At 41.7% G+C, this 15559-nt stretch overlaps 2 protein-coding genes across 4 annotated transcripts in view; one reads left to right on the top strand and one right to left on the bottom strand.

Annotated features, from left to right (window-relative positions):
• LOC129827354 (mucin-2-like) overlaps nt 1–15559 on the bottom strand; it is a 44690-nt gene that overhangs the window by 18584 nt on the left and 10547 nt on the right. For all 3 annotated transcript variants that reach the window (XM_055888124.1, XM_055888123.1, XM_055888125.1), the window contains 5 exons: nt 14097–15548; nt 11355–11432; nt 10029–10088; nt 7848–7898; nt 2856–2921 (listed from right to left, as the gene is read on the bottom strand). In XM_055888124.1, coding sequence (XP_055744099.1) covers nt 2856–2921; nt 7848–7898; nt 10029–10088; nt 11355–11432; nt 14097–15548 — 1707 coding nt within the window. The remainder of the gene's footprint in view (nt 1–2855; nt 2922–7847; nt 7899–10028; nt 10089–11354; nt 11433–14096; nt 15549–15559) is intronic.
• On the top strand, nt 583–1912 carry LOC129827356 (putative nuclease HARBI1). The gene is made up of 2 exons (XM_055888128.1): nt 583–715; nt 810–1912. The coding sequence occupies exons 1-2, from the start codon at nt 604–606 to the stop codon at nt 1178–1180; spliced, it is 483 nt and encodes a 160-aa protein (XP_055744103.1). The 5' UTR covers nt 583–603; the 3' UTR covers nt 1181–1912.

The following is a 15559-nucleotide window of genomic DNA, read 5'->3' as shown; positions in this document are numbered from 1 at the left end:
GATGACCATCTATATGAAAGATACAGGTTTTCTGCAGATGGCATCAGGTATCTATGCAGACTACTGGGTCCCAGGATTAAGCACCGCACTGCACGGAGCCATGCACTGAGTGTGGAGCAAATGGTTTGTGTGGCCTTGCGCTTTTTTGCTAGTGGAGCCTTCCTGTACTCAGTGGGGGATGCAGAACAGCTGAACAAGGCCACAATTTGCCGCACAATAAGGAGTGTGTGTCTGGCTATCAAAGCATTAGCAGATGTCTTCATCTCCTTCCCTGGCCACAGAAGACTCTGTGACATCAAAGAGGAGTTCTATAGGATTGCAGGTAAGAGGATCTACAAATTACAGGACAACTGTTAACACATAGTAGGATACTCATTACTTTGTGTGACAGGTTTCCCCAATGTCATTGGTGCAGTGGACTGCACACACATAAGGATAAAAGCCCCCTCAGGTGCCCATGAGGCCGATTTTGTGAATAGGAAATCCTTTCACAGCATTAATGTTCAGGTGAACATAACTTTTTGATATTGTCCATTGACGAACACTCTGCATTGCCAGTAATGTGCATTGATTGGTGTAATATTCCTCATCTTATGATTTCAGATGGTCTGCAATGCTGACTGTGTGATCAGCAATGTTGTGGCAAAATGGCCTGGCTCAGTCCATGACTCCAGAATCTTTCGGGCCTCTGAAATCTATCAGTGCCTATCACAAAGTAAGCCACACAACCCCTATTTATAACCATCATGGCTGTGTCAAGAATATCACTGTGTTTATGAGGTAGTAATGATGAGATTTTGTGTTGACAGGTGAATTCTCTGGTGTGTTGCTGGGAGACAGGGGGTATGGCTGCCAGCCTTTTCTCCTGACACCTTTCACAGACCCCCAGGAAGCACAGCAGGCCTACAACCATGCCCATGCCAGGACCAGGGCCAGAGTTGAAATGACCTTTGGCCTCCTGAAGGCACGCTTTCACTGCCTTCACAAATTAAGGGTCAGCCCTGTTAGGGCATGTGATATTACTGTGGCTTGTGCTGTCCTCCACAATGTGGCCTGCCTGAGGAAGGAGAGGGCCCCCAGAGTGCCACCAGCCATGGACTGGGACAATCCGGCAATCTTCCCTGATGACGACAGTGGTCGGCTGCTGAGGGACCAATATGTGTTGAATTATTTTAGTTAGTATGTGTGCTTTCAATTTTGGTTAAATATGTCCTGCGGTGGCAGAGGAATTTGGTTTTTTTTGTGTTTGTTTTTTTACGAATTTGGCCACTTATGATGTTTGTGCGGTATACTGTGTGTAATACAAGGCTGCAGGGAGGCTACTGCATCCATTCATTTGTCTGTTCAGTTGATGTGTATGGATTTGTCCTGCATTTATTTTAGTGTGCAGACATGCAGGGTGTGTTATATACAGACCTTTGAATGTGTATGTATCATTTTGTATAATATGCTTGGATTCTGTGCTTTCCATCTTGTAGAGTCACTGTGACTTCAGTTTCGAAAGGAGCTGATGGTTTACCTGCTTTGTTTTGTCCTTATTCAATAAAGGAACATAATGTTACACATTGTGTTTTTATATTCATATGGAATGTGTATTTGTTTATATGACAGAGTACTAGGGCCACACTGAAGAAAAAGGATAAAGTCATACATTTATGAGGCTGGTTCTTTCTGCAGAAAAGCTACATATTGTTTTTACAGTTTTGATACTTATGACAATGTGATACTTAATATTCTGGCACATCAGCATGTCTTTGTTTATGAAACCATACTGAAGTACAATTTCACGAAATGCCCCACATCTGTCATTTTAACAACTGTCCTCCTTTAAAACAACTGGTTACAATATTATTACTTGTGTTTTTTTCCCCTCTGTGGCCCTAATATTCTATCATTTTATATATAGCCTTATAGTCTATAGGAAACTGTAAATTATCTAATGATAGCAACATCATCTAAAAATTATTATCCAAAATCATTGAAATTAATGATCACAAACGTTTAAATAATGACAGTGGGTCTAGTTATATGTGATAACAATGTATAGTGAGCAGTGAAATAACTATTGGTTTCCATTTGTGGTGACTGCTGACTGACATTAGGGATGAGATTAAATAGATCCTGGAATTTAGCCTGGTCTGGAGCAGGCTAGCTCCACAGAATAAATCTCCATGGTAATTTATACCATAACATATCCTCCTGCCCCCTATCCATCTTTAGTGCAACCGGATTACGGATCAATTGAGCCAGGATCACCAAGATATCCTGGCTTAATCCCTTATCCTAGTTTTGTGCAACAGGCCCCTGGATACACACAGTGTAAACAGACACTAGTATAGAACACACACAATGTAAACAGACACTAGTATAAGATACACACAGTGTAAACAGACACTAGTACAGGATACACACAGTGTAAACAGACACTAGTATAGAATACACACAGTGAAAACAGACACTAGTATAGAATACACACAGTGTAAACAGACACTAGTATAGAATACACACAGTGTAAACAGACACTAGTACAGGATACACACAGTGTAAACAGACACTAGTATAGAATACACACAATGTAAACAGACACTAGTATAAGATACACACAGTGTAAACAGACACTAGTATAAGATACACACAGTGTAAACAGACACTAGTACAGGATACACACAGTGTAAACAGACACTAGTATAAGATACACACAGTGTAAACAGACACTAGTATAAGATACACACAGTGTAAACAGACACTAGTATAAGATACACACAGTGTAAACAGACACTAGTATAGAATACACACAGTGTAAACAGACACTAGTACAGGATACACACAGTGTAAACAGACTAACATTCGAATACCTTGTTGTGTTTGTGTTGATGGGGATAAAGTCGTCTTCAAGGGCCTCCAACACATTTTCATTCACACTGTAAAACAGAAAACAGATTAAAACAGATCATTTAAAGCTCTGACTCGTCATGAGCAGTGTGGATCCAAGCATAAAAACATAAATGAAAGTGTTACAAGCATAATGTCTCTCAGTAGACAGGTACAATATATCTAACAGGTGTTCTCTCTCAGTAGACAGGTACAATATATCTAACAGGTGTTCTCTCTCAGTAGACAGGTACAGTATATCTAACAGGTGTTCTCTCTCAGTAGACAGGTACAGTATATCTAACAGGTGTTCTCTCTCAGACAGGTACAGTATATCTAACAGGTGTTCTCTCTCAGTAGACAGGTACAGTATATCTAACAGGTGTTCTCTCTCAGTAGACAGGTACAGTATATCTAACAGGTGGTCTCTCTCAGTAGACAGGTACAGTATATCTAACAGGTGGTCTCTCTCAGACAGGTACAGTATATCTAACAGGTGTTCTCTATCAGTAGACAGGTACAGTATATCTAACAGGTGTTCTCTATCAGTAGACAGGTACAGTATATCTAACAGGTGGTCTCTCTCAGTAGACAGGTACAGTATATCTAACAGGTGTTCTCTCTCAGACAGGTACAGTATATCTAACAGGTGTTCTCTCTCAGACAGGTACAGTATATCTAACAGGTGGTCTCTCTCAGTAGACAGGTACAGTATATCTAACAGGTGGTCTCTCTCAGACAGGTACAGTATATCTAACAGGTGTTCTCTCTCAGTAGACAGGTACAGTATATCTAACAGGTGTTCTCTCTCAGTAGACAGGTACAGTATATCTAACAGGTGGTCTCTCTCAGTAGACAGGTACAGTATATCTAACAGGTGGTCTCTCTCAGACAGGTACAGTATATCTAACAGGTGGTCTCTCTCAGTAGACAGGTACAGTATATCTAACAGGTGGTCTCTCTCAGACAGGTACAGTATATCTAACAGGTGGTCTCTCTCAGTAGACAGGTACAGTATATCTAACAGGTGGTCTCTCTCAGTAGACAGGTACAGTATATCTAACAGGTGGTCTCTCTCAGACAGGTACAGTATATCTAACAGGTGGTCTCTCTCAGTAGACAGGTACAGTATATCTAACAGGTGTTCTCTCTCAGTAGACAGGTACAGTATATCTAACAGGTGGTCTCTCTCAGTAGACAGGTACAGTATATCTAACAGGTGTTCTCTCTCAGTAGACAGGTACAGTATATCTAACAGGTGTTCTCTTTCAGACAGGTACAGTATATCTAACAGGTGGTCTCTCTCAGTAGACAGGTACAGTATATCTAACAGGTGGTCTCTCTCAGTAGACAGGTACAGTATATCTAACAGGTGTTCTCTCTCAGACAGGTACAGTATATCTAACAGGTGGTCTCTCTCAGTAGACAGGTACAGTATATCTAACAGGTGGTCTCTCTCAGACAGGTACAGTATATCTAACAGGTGTTCTCTATCAGTAGACAGGTACAGTATATCTAACAGGTGTTCTCTCTCAGTAGACAGGTACAGTATATCTAACAAGTGTTCTCTCTCAGTAGACAGGTACAGTATATCTAACAAGTGTTCTCTCTCAGTAGACAGGTACAGTATATCTAACAGGTGGTTTCTCTCAGTAGACAGGTACAGTATATCTAACAGGTGTTCTCTCTCAGTAGACAGGTACAGTATATCTAACAGGTGGTCTCTCTCAGTAGACAGGTAGAGTATATCTAACAGGTGTTCTCTCTCAGTAGACAGGTACAGTATATCTAACAGGTGTTCTCTCTCAGTAGACAGGTACAGTATATCTAACAGGTGGTCTCTCTCAGTAGACAGGTACAGTATATCTAACAGGTGGTCTCTCTCAGACAGGTACAGTATATCTAACAGGTGGTCTCTCTCAGTAGACAGGTACAGTATATCTAACAGGTGGTCTCTCTCAGTAGACAGGTAGAGTATATCTAACAGGTGGTCTCTCAGACAGGTACAGTATATCTAACAGGTGGTCTCTCTCAGTAGACAGGTACAGTATATCTAACAGGTGGTCTCTCTCAGTAGACAGGTAGAGTATATCTAACAGGTGGTCTCTCAGACAGGTACAGTATATCTAACAGGTGTTCTCTCTCAGTAGACAGGTACAGTATATCTAACAGGTGGTCTCTCTCAGTAGACAGGTAGAGTATATCTAACAGGTGTTCTCTCTCAGTAGACAGGTACAGTATATCTAACAGGTGTTCTCTCTCAGTAGACAGGTACAGTATATCTAACAGGTGGTCTCTCTCAGACAGGTACAGTATATCTAACAGGTGTTCTCTCTCAGTAGACAGGTACAGTATATCTAACAGGTGTTCTCTCTCAGTAGACAGGTACAGTATATCTAACAGGTGTTCTCTCTCAGTTGACAGGTACAGTATATCTAACAGGTGGTCTCTCTCAGTAGACAGGTACAGTATATCTAACAGGTGGTCTCTCTCAGTAGACAGGTAGAGTATATCTAACAGGTGGTCTCTCTCAGTAGACAGGTACAGTATATCTAACAGGTGTTCTCTCTCAGTAGACAGGTACAGTATATCTAACAGGTGGTCTCTCTCAGTAGACAGGTACAGTATATCTAACAGGTGTTCTCTCTCAGTAGACAGGTACAGTATATCTAACAGGTGGTCTCTCTCAGTAGACAGGTACAGTATATCTAACAGGTGGTCTCTCTCAGTAGACAGGTACAGTATATCTAACAGGTGGTCTCTCTCAGTAGACAGGTAGAGTATATCTAACAGGTGGTCTCTCTCAGTAGACAGGTACAGTATATCTAACAGGTGTTCTCTCTCAGTAGACAGGTACAGTATATCTAACAGGTGTTCTCTATCAGTAGACAGGTACAGTATATCTAACAGGTGTTCTCTATCAGTAGACAGGTACAGTATATCTAACAGGTGTTCTCTATCAGTAGACAGGTACAGTATATCTAACAGGTGTTCTCTATCAGTAGACAGGTACAGTATATCTAACAGGTGTTCTCTATCAGTAGACAGGTACAGTATATCTAACAGGTGGTCTCTCTCAGTAGACAGGTACAGTATATCTAACAGGTGGTCTCTCTCAGTAGACAGGTAGAGTATATCTAACAGGTGGTCTCTCAGACAGGTACAGTATATCTAACAGGTGTTCTCTCTCAGTAGACAGGTACAGTATATCTAACAGGTGTTCTCTCTCAGTAGGCAGGTACAGTATATCTAACAGGTGTTCTCTCTCAGTAGACAGGTACAGTATATCTAACAGGTGTTCTCTCTCAGTAGACAGGTACAGTATATCTAACAGGTGGTCTCTCTCAGACTGGTACAGTATATCTAACAGGTGGTCTCTCTCAGACAGGTACAGTATATCTAACAGGTGTTCTCTCTCAGTAGACAGGTACAGTATATCTAACAGGTGGTCTCTCTCAGTAGACAGGTACAGTATATCTAACAGGTGTTCTCTCTCAGTAGACAGGTACAGTATATCTAACAGGTGGTCTCTCTCAGACAGGTACAGTATATCTAACAGGTGTTCTCTCTCAGTAGACAGGTACAGTATATCTAACAGGTGGTCTCTCTCAGTAGACAGGTACAGTAAATCTAACAGGTGTTCTCTATCAGTAGACAGGTACAGTATATCTAACAGGTGGTCTCTCTCAGTAGACAGGTACAGTATATCTAACAGGTGTTCTCTCTCAGTAGACAGGTACAGTATATCTAACAGGTGGTCTCTCTCAGACAGGTACAGTATATCTAACAGGTGTTCTCTCTCAGTAGACAGGTACAGTATATCTAACAGGTGGTCTCTCTCAGTAGACAGGTACAGTATATCTAACAGGTGTTCTCTATCAGTAGACAGGTACAGTATATCTAACAGGTGTTCTCTATCAGTAGACAGGTACAGTATATCTAACAGGTGTTCTCTCTCAGTAGACAGGTGCAGTATATCTAACAGGTGGTCTCTCTCAGACAGGTACAGTATATCTAACAGGTGGTCTCTCTCAGACAGGTACAGTATATCTAACAGGTGGTCTCTCTCAGTAGACAGGTACAGTATATCTAACAGGTGGTCTCTCTCAGTAGACAGGTACAGTATATCTAACAGGTCTTCTCTCTCAGTAGACAGGTACAGTATATCTAACAGGTGGTCTCTCTCAGTAGACAGGTACAGTATATCTAACAGGTGTTCTCTCTCAGTAGACAGGTACAGTATATCTAACAGGTGGTCTCTCTCAGACAGGTACAGTATATCTAACAGGTGGTCTCTCTCAGTAGACAGGTACAGTATATCTAACAGGTGGTCTCTCTCAGACAGGTACAGTATATCTAACAGGTGGTCTCTCTCAGTAGACAGGTACAGTATATCTAACAGGTGGTCTCTCTCAGTAGACAGGTACAGTATATCTAACAGGTGGTCTCTCTCAGACAGGTACAGTATATCTAACAGGTGGTCTCTCTCAGTAGACAGGTACAGTATATCTAACAGGTGTTCTCTCTCAGTAGACAGGTACAGTATATCTAACAGGTGGTCTCTCTCAGTAGACAGGTACAGTATATCTAACAGGTGTTCTCTCTCAGTAGACAGGTACAGTATATCTAACAGGTGTTCTCTCTCAGTAGACAGGTACAGTATATCTAACAGGTGTTCTCTCTCAGTAGACAGGTGCAGTATATCTAACAGGTGGTCTCTCTCAGACAGGTACAGTATATCTAACAGGTGGTCTCTCTCAGACAGGTACAGTATATCTAACAGGTGTTCTCTCTCAGTAGACAGGTACAGTATATCTAACAGGTGTTCTCTCTCAGTAGACAGGTACAGTATATCTAACAGGTGGTCTCTCTCAGTAGACAGGTACAGTATATCTAACAGGTGGTCTCTCTCAGTAGACAGGTACAGTATATCTAACAGGTGTTCTCTCTCAGTAGACAGGTACAGTATATCTCACCTGGAGTCAGTACTTGGGGTCGGACTGTCAGGGGACACTACCTCAATATCTCTGTTGAAATAATATCATTATATGATACTGTTAGAATGAAGGACATTGAAGTACAATAGTAATATATTTAGTAGTGGCAGGTGGTTGTAGTAGTAGTAGATTTAGTTATGGTAGTAGTAGTAGTAGATTTAGTTGTGGTAGTAGTAGTAGTAGATTTAGTTGTGGCAGGTAGTAGTAGTAGATTTAGTAGTAGTAGATTTAGTAGTGGTAGGTAGTAGTCGATTTAGTAGCAGCAGTATATTTAGTAGTGGTAGGTAGTAGTAGATGTAGTAGTAGATTTACTAGTGGTAGGTAGTAGTAGATTTAGCATCAGTAGTAGATTTAGTAGTAGATTTATTAGATTTAGCAGTAGTAGATTTAATAGTAGTAGGTAGTAGTAGATTTAGTAGTAGTAGATTTAGTAGTAGTAGGTAGTAGTAGATTTAATAGTAGTAGATTTAGTAGTAGCAGTAGTAGTGGTAGGTAGTAGTAGATTTAGTAGTAGCAGTAGATTTAGTAGATTTAGTAGTGGTAGGTAGTAGTAAATTTAGTAGTAGTAGATTTAGTAGTGGTAGGTAGTAGTAGATTTAGTAGTGGTAGGTAGTAGTAGATTTAGTAGTAGCAGTAGATTTAGTAGTGGTAGGTAGTAGTATATTTAGTAGTATTAGATTTAGTAGTGGTAGGTAGTCGTACATTTAGTAGTAGTAGTAGATTTAGTAGTGGCAGGTCGTAGTTATTAGTAGTAGATTTAGTATTGAAAGGAAAGGGATAGTAGATTTAGTAGTGACAGGTAGTGGTAGTACTAGTAGATTTAGTAGTACAGGTAGTAGTAGTAGATTTAGTAGTGGTAGGTAGTAGATTTAGTAGTAGTAAATAGTAGTAGATTTTGTAGTGGCAGGTAGTAGTAGTAGTAGATTTAGTAGTGACAGGTAGTAGATTTAGTAGTAGTAGATTTAGTAGTAGTAGATTTAGTAGTAGTAGATTTAGTAGTGGCAGGTAGTAGATTTAGTAGTAGTTGTAGATTTAGTAATGGTAGGTAGTAGTAGAGTTTGTAGTAGTAGTAGATTTAGTAGGGACAGGTAGTAGTAGTAGATGTCGTAGGTTTAGTAGTGGCAAGTAGTAGTAGATTTCGTAGTAGTAGTAGATTTGGTTGTGGCAGGTAGTTGTAGATTTAGTAGTGACAGGTTATAGTAGATTTAGTAGTAGTAGTAGTAGATTTAGTAGTGACAGGTTATAGTAGATTTAGTAGTAGTAGTAGTAGATTTAGTAGTGACAGGTTATAGTAGATTTAGTAGTAGTAGTAGTAGATTTAGTAGTGACAGGTAGTAGTAGATTTAATAGTGACAGGTAGTAGAGGATTTAGTAGTAGTAGTAGTGGATTTAGTAGTGACAGGTAGTAGTAGATTTAGTAGTGGCAGGTCATTGTAGTAGTAGATTTAGTAGTGACAGGTAGTAGAGGATTTAGCAGTAGTAGTAGTAGATTTAGTAGTGGCAGGTCATTGTAGTAGTAGATTTAGTAGTGGCAGGTAGTAGAGGATTTAGCAGTAGTAGTAGTAGATTTAGTAGTAGTAGTAGTAGATTGAGTAGTGACAGGTAGTAGTAGGTGATTTAGTAGTTGTAGTAGTAGACTTGAAAAACATTAGGCATTAGGAAAGACAACTGTTGTGTTATCAGACTGTGTGTGTGTGTGTGTGTGTGTGTGTGTGTGTGTGTGTGTGTGTGTGTGTGTGTGTGTGTGTGTGTGTGTGTGTGTGTGTGTGTGTGTGTGTGTGTGTGTGTGTGTGTGTGTGTGTGTGTGTGTGTGTGTGTGTGTGTGTGTGTGTGTGTGTGTGTGTGTGTGTGTGTGTGTGTGTCATACTACATATCCTAGAAGTGAAAGATCAAGGAAGAGGGGAGAGGGTAGGGGGAGAGGGTAGAGGATAGGGGGAGAGGGTAGAGGATAGGGGGAGAGGGTAGAGGAGAGGGGGAGAGGGTAGAGGGTAGAGGGTAGAGAGATAGGGGGAGGTTAGAGGGAGAGGTTAGAGGATAGAAGGGGTGAGGCTAGAGGGTAGAGGGTAGAGGTTAAAAAGTAGATGCTAGGGGGAGAGGTTAGGGAGAGAGGCTAGGGACTAAGGGGCTAGGGACTAGGGAGTAGTTCAATGTGGGATGTACCTGTGTGGCTTCTCGTCTCTCGGATCCTCCTCTTCCTCCTCGGACTCGGCATAACTGAGCCTGAGGGAGAGACAATCAGAGGCACAGTTGGTCAGTAAAATGACCCCTATTTATTGATTTAATTTTATTTCACCTTTATTTAACCAGGTAGACTAGTTGAGAACACCTTTATTTAACCAGGTAGACTAGTTGAGAACACCTTTATTTAACCAGGTAGACTAGTTGAGAACACCTTTATTTAACCAGGTAGACTAGTTGAGAACACCTTTATTTAACCAGGTAGACTAGTTGAGAACACCTTTATTTAACCAGGTAGACTAGTTGAGAACACCTTTATTTAACCAGGTAGACTAGTTGAGAACACCTTTATTTAACCAGGTAGACTAGTTGAGAACACCTTTATTTAACCAGGTAGACTAGTTGAGAACACCTTTATTTAACCAGGTAGACTAGTTGAGAACAAGTTCTCATTTACAACTGTGACATGGCCAAGATAAAGCAAAGCAGTGAGACAAAAACAACAACACAGAGTTACACATAAACAAACGTACAGTCAATAACACAATGCTGGTCCATCAGACCCTAACCGCTGGTCCATCAGAACCACAGACACAGTATTACACATGAAACAGGGTGGGAGAGGTCAGAAATGGCTTAGAGAGAGAGAATACCAGACCACTGTGACTGACCCAAACTTAAGGAAAGCTTTGACTATGTACAGACTCAGTGAGCATAGCCTTGCTATTGACAAAGGCCACTGTAGGCAGACCTGGCTCTCAGGAGAGGACACGCTATGTGCACACTGCCCTAACCTCCTGCCAAATGTATGACCATATTAGGGACACATACTTCTCTCAGATTACACAGATCCACCAAGAATTTGAAAACAAACCCAATTTTGATAAACTCCCATATCTACTGGGTGAAATGTCACAGTGTGCCATCACAGCAGCAAGATTTGTGACCTGCTGCCACAAGAAAAGAGCAACCATTGAAGAACAAACATCGTTGTAAACACAACCCGTATTTAAGTTTATTTATTTTCCCATTTGTAATTTAACTATTTACACATAATATGACATTTGAAATGTCTTTATTCTTTTGGAACTTTTGTGAGTGTAATGTTTACTGTAATTTTTTTGTTTTGTTTATTTTACTTTAGTTTATTATCTATTTCACTTGCCTTGGCAATGTTAACATATGTTTCCCATGCCAATAAAGCCCCATGAATTGAAATTGGGAGAGAGAAAGAGAGAGACACACACATGTGCACTGTGGTGTATGGAGGAATGAATGAGTGTCTGATATAAGGGGTCTCCACTCTACCTGTCTGATCCACTGAGAAGCTCCTGACTCCAAGATCCTGGGATGGGAGGGATGGGTTTTACCAACTCCTGTTCTAGACTACACAGAGGAGAAGAGAGGATAAGAGGGGGGGGACAGGACAGGAAGAGAGAAGGAGGAGAGGAGAGGGAAGGGGAGAGGAAGGGGGGAGGACAGGACAAGAGAGGAGAGGGGAGAGGAGGTGAGAAAATAGCATTAAAATGCTTCTAGTACCACCATGTGGCCAGTTTGTGGATACATTGTTGTATTAAATAACTTAATTTCAAAAGTAATAAAATAATAAACTATTTTGAATGAACCCGTTAGTGAGAGAGAGGAGATCATCAGTCATGAGCTAAGGGATCGGATCACCATGCACTCTGTAAGCAAGACAGAGATGACTTGAATTGAAGAACACAACGGTTTACATCTAACAAACTATTATAGCATCAACTGGCCTCTCTATCACTCTCTCTGTCTCTTTCTCTCTCTCTCTCTTTCTCTCTTTTCTCTCTCTCTCTCTCTTTTCTCTCTTTTCTCTCTCTCTCTTTCTCTCTTTTCTCTCTCTCTCTTTTCTCTCTCTTTTTTCTCTCTCTTTTTTTTCTCTCTCTCTCTTTTCTCTCTCTCTTTTTTCTCTCTCTCTCTCTCTCTCTTTTCTCTCTCTCTCTCTCTTTTCTCTCTCTCTCTCTCTTTCTCTCTCTCTCTCTCTCTCTCTCTCTCTTTTCTCTCTCTCTCTCTTTTCTCTCTCTCTCTCTCTCTCTCTCCCTCTTAAGACCTGTGTAAGATCACATTTCATCCTGTGTGAATGTTGACTGATCCCATCCTCTATTGGCTCTAGTGTAGGTACATCCGCAGCGGAGTTTACCAAACATTAACAACACCTGCTTTTTAAATGAGACATGGAATGTGTACGTGTGCCATTCAGAGGGTGAATGGACAAGACAAAAGATTTAAGTGCCTTTGAACGGGGTATAGTAGTAAGTGCCAGCCGCACCGGTTTGTGTCAAGAACTGCAACGCAGTTGAGTTTTCTGTTCCCTGTGTATATCAAGAATGTTTCACTCTACCCAAAATTACAACCAACTAATTGCAGCATTACCGCAAAATTGGAAGAGGCAAGTAGAAGGGGGAAAAGTAAGGGACTCTTCACAGAGTTCAAGTAACAGACACATCTCAACAGCAACTGTTCAGAGGAGACTGAGAGAATCAGGACTTCATGGTCGAATTGCTGCAAAGAAACCACTACTAAAGGACACCAATAATAAGAAGAGACTTGCTTGGGACAACAAATACGAGCAATGGACATTAGACCGGTGGAAATCTGTCCTTTGGTCTGATGAGTCCAAATTTAAGATTTTTGTTTGCAACCGTCATGTCTTTGTGAGACGCAGAGCAGGTGAACGGATGATCTCTGCATGTGTGGTTCCCACCGTGAAGCACAGAGGAGGAAGTGTGATGGTGCTTAGCTGGTAACACTGTCTGTGATTTATTTAGAATTCAAGGCACACTTAACCAGCATGTCTACCACAGTATTCTGCAGCAATACGCCATCCCATCTGGTTTGTGTTTAGTGGGATTATCATTTGTTTTTCAACAGGACAATGACCCAAAACACCTCCATACTGTGTAAGGGTTATTTGACCAAGAAGGACCTGGCCTCCAGAATCACCCGACCTCAACCCAATTGAGATGGTTTGGGATGAGTTGTACTGCAGAGTGAAGGAAAAGCAGCCAACAAGTGCTCAGCATATGTGGGAACTCCTTCAAGACTGTTGGAAAAGCATTCCAGAAGCTGGTTGAGAGAATGCCAAGAGTGTGCAAAGCTGTCATCAAAGCAAAGGGTGGCTACTTTGAAGAATCTCAAATATTTGTTTAACACTTTTTGGTTACTACATGATTCCATATGTGTTATTTCATAGTTTTGATGTCTTCATTATTATTATACAATGTAGAAAATAGTGAAAATAAAGAAAAACCCTTGAATGAATAGCTGTGTCCAAACTTTTGACTGGTACAGTATATATTTACAAAAAATATATATAAGGAATTGGAAATGATGCAGACAATTACATTGATGGAAGCTACAATCTATCTGCAATAATAAAGCTGATATACCCCCAAACATTTTTATTTATAAAAAAAACCCAGAATGTATAAATAAAAAGAATGGTTCACCACCCAAAGGATCCAGCCAACTTGGCACAACTGTGGGAAGCATTGGAGTCAACATGGGCCAGCATTCCTGTGGAACGCTTTCAACACCTTGTAGAGTCCATGCCCCACTCAATATTAGAAGGGTGTTCCTAATATTTTGTACACTCAGTGTAGAAGTACACAATGACAGCTGTCACCAGGGGTGTATTTACTAGAAACCAAATGGATAAAAAGGGACGAAACAGGGAGGGACTAACCTAAATGTGTCCCAATTAAAAAACACTAGTTTTCATTGCAAAACATTTTTGTTTGGAATGGGTTTTATATCGCCCACTATGACGTGAATGAGGAAGTGTCTCTCTGTTGTCTCCTACCTGTCCTCTGGCTCTGCAGACTGTGGACCAACTCTCACCCAGAGCCGTATATAGCCTACCCATAATGTCAATAAATGGCTCTGGTCTCAACACTACACACACTGTGGTGCAACATATCTGATCATTGTAATGCAAATGAATAGATACATTAATGAATCAATACTGTACCTCTGGATAAGAGCGTCTGCTAAATGACTTAAATGTAAATGTAAATGTACCTGGATGACCCTGTGTCGAAGGAGATGAGTGTGTCCGACAGGGCTGTCAGTGTGTCCACTGGGGCAGGATTCTTCTTCACTGGGTTACATGGGACAGGGGACACTAATACAGAGGACACTGGGGGGATGTCTCTCAACGGGACACCCCTCTCTGGGGACAGTTTTTTCATCACCCCGACTGTCAACTCAGGAAGTGGAGTAGCCATTTTGGGACACCCTGGCTTCATGCCCTCAGAAGGGCCAATCACTGCTGGGGTGTCAACTATGACGGGGGCTGGAAGGAGGACGTCTTTCACAGATATAGGAGAGACGTCTTTCACAGAGACAGGAGAGACAACTTTCACAGAAACAGGAGAGACGTCTTTCAAAGAGACAGGAGAGACAACTTTCACAGAGACAGGAGAGACAGCTTTCATACATACAGGAGAGACATCTTTCACAGAGACAGGAGAGACGTCTTTCAAGGAGACAGGAGAGACATCTTTCACAGAGACAGGAGAGACGTCTTTCACAGACACAGGAGAGACGTCTTTCACAGAGACAGGAAAGACAGCTTTCACAGAGACGGGAGAGACAGCTTTCACAGAGACAGGAGAGACGTCTTTCACAGACACAGGAGAGACGTCTTTCAAGGAGACAGGAGAGACATCTTTCACAGACACAGGAGAGACGTCTTTCACAGAGACAGGAGAGACGTCTTTCAAGGAGACAAGAGAGACGTCTTTCACAGAGACAGGAGAGACAGCTTTCACAGAGACAGGAGAGACGTCTTTCACAGACACAGGAGAGACGTCTTTCACAGAGACAGGAAAGACAGCTTTCACAGAGACAGGAGAGACAGCTTTCACAGACACAGGAGAGACGTCTTTCACAAAGACAGGAGAGACAGCTTTCACAGGGACAGGAGAGACAGCTTTCACAGGGACAGGAGAGACAGCTTTCACAGAGACAGGAGAGACGTATTTTACAGAGACAGGAGAGACGTCTTTCACAGAGACAGGAGAGACGTCTTTCACAGAGACAGGAGAGACGTCTTTCACAGAGACAGGAGAGACGTCTTTCACAGAGACAGGAGAGACAGCTTTCACAGAGACAGGAGAGACGTCTTTCACAGAGACAGGAAAGACAGCTTTCACAGAGACAGGAGAGACGTCTTTCACAGAGACAGGAGAGACGTCTTTCACAGAGACAGTAGAGACAGCTTTCACAGAGACAGACGAGACGTCTTTCACAGAGACAGGAGAGACAGCTTTCGCAGAGACAGTAGAAACGTCTTTCGCAGAGACAGCAGAGACGTCTTTCACAGAGACAGGAGAGACAGCTTTCACAGAGACAGGAGAGACAGCATTCACACATACAGGAGAGACGTCTTTCACAGATGGAGCAGCTGGTTCTTTGGGGACAGAGGGAGTCTCAGTGAAGACAGAGTCGTCATTGTCTGTGATCACCACCCTTTAGACACA

This window comes from Salvelinus fontinalis, chromosome 29 (genome assembly GCF_029448725.1).
Source record: "Salvelinus fontinalis isolate EN_2023a chromosome 29, ASM2944872v1, whole genome shotgun sequence".
Taxonomy (NCBI): domain Eukaryota; kingdom Metazoa; phylum Chordata; class Actinopteri; order Salmoniformes; family Salmonidae; genus Salvelinus; species Salvelinus fontinalis.
The sequence above is the reverse complement of the archived record's forward strand: the minus strand, read 5'-3'. Positions and strand labels throughout refer to the sequence as shown.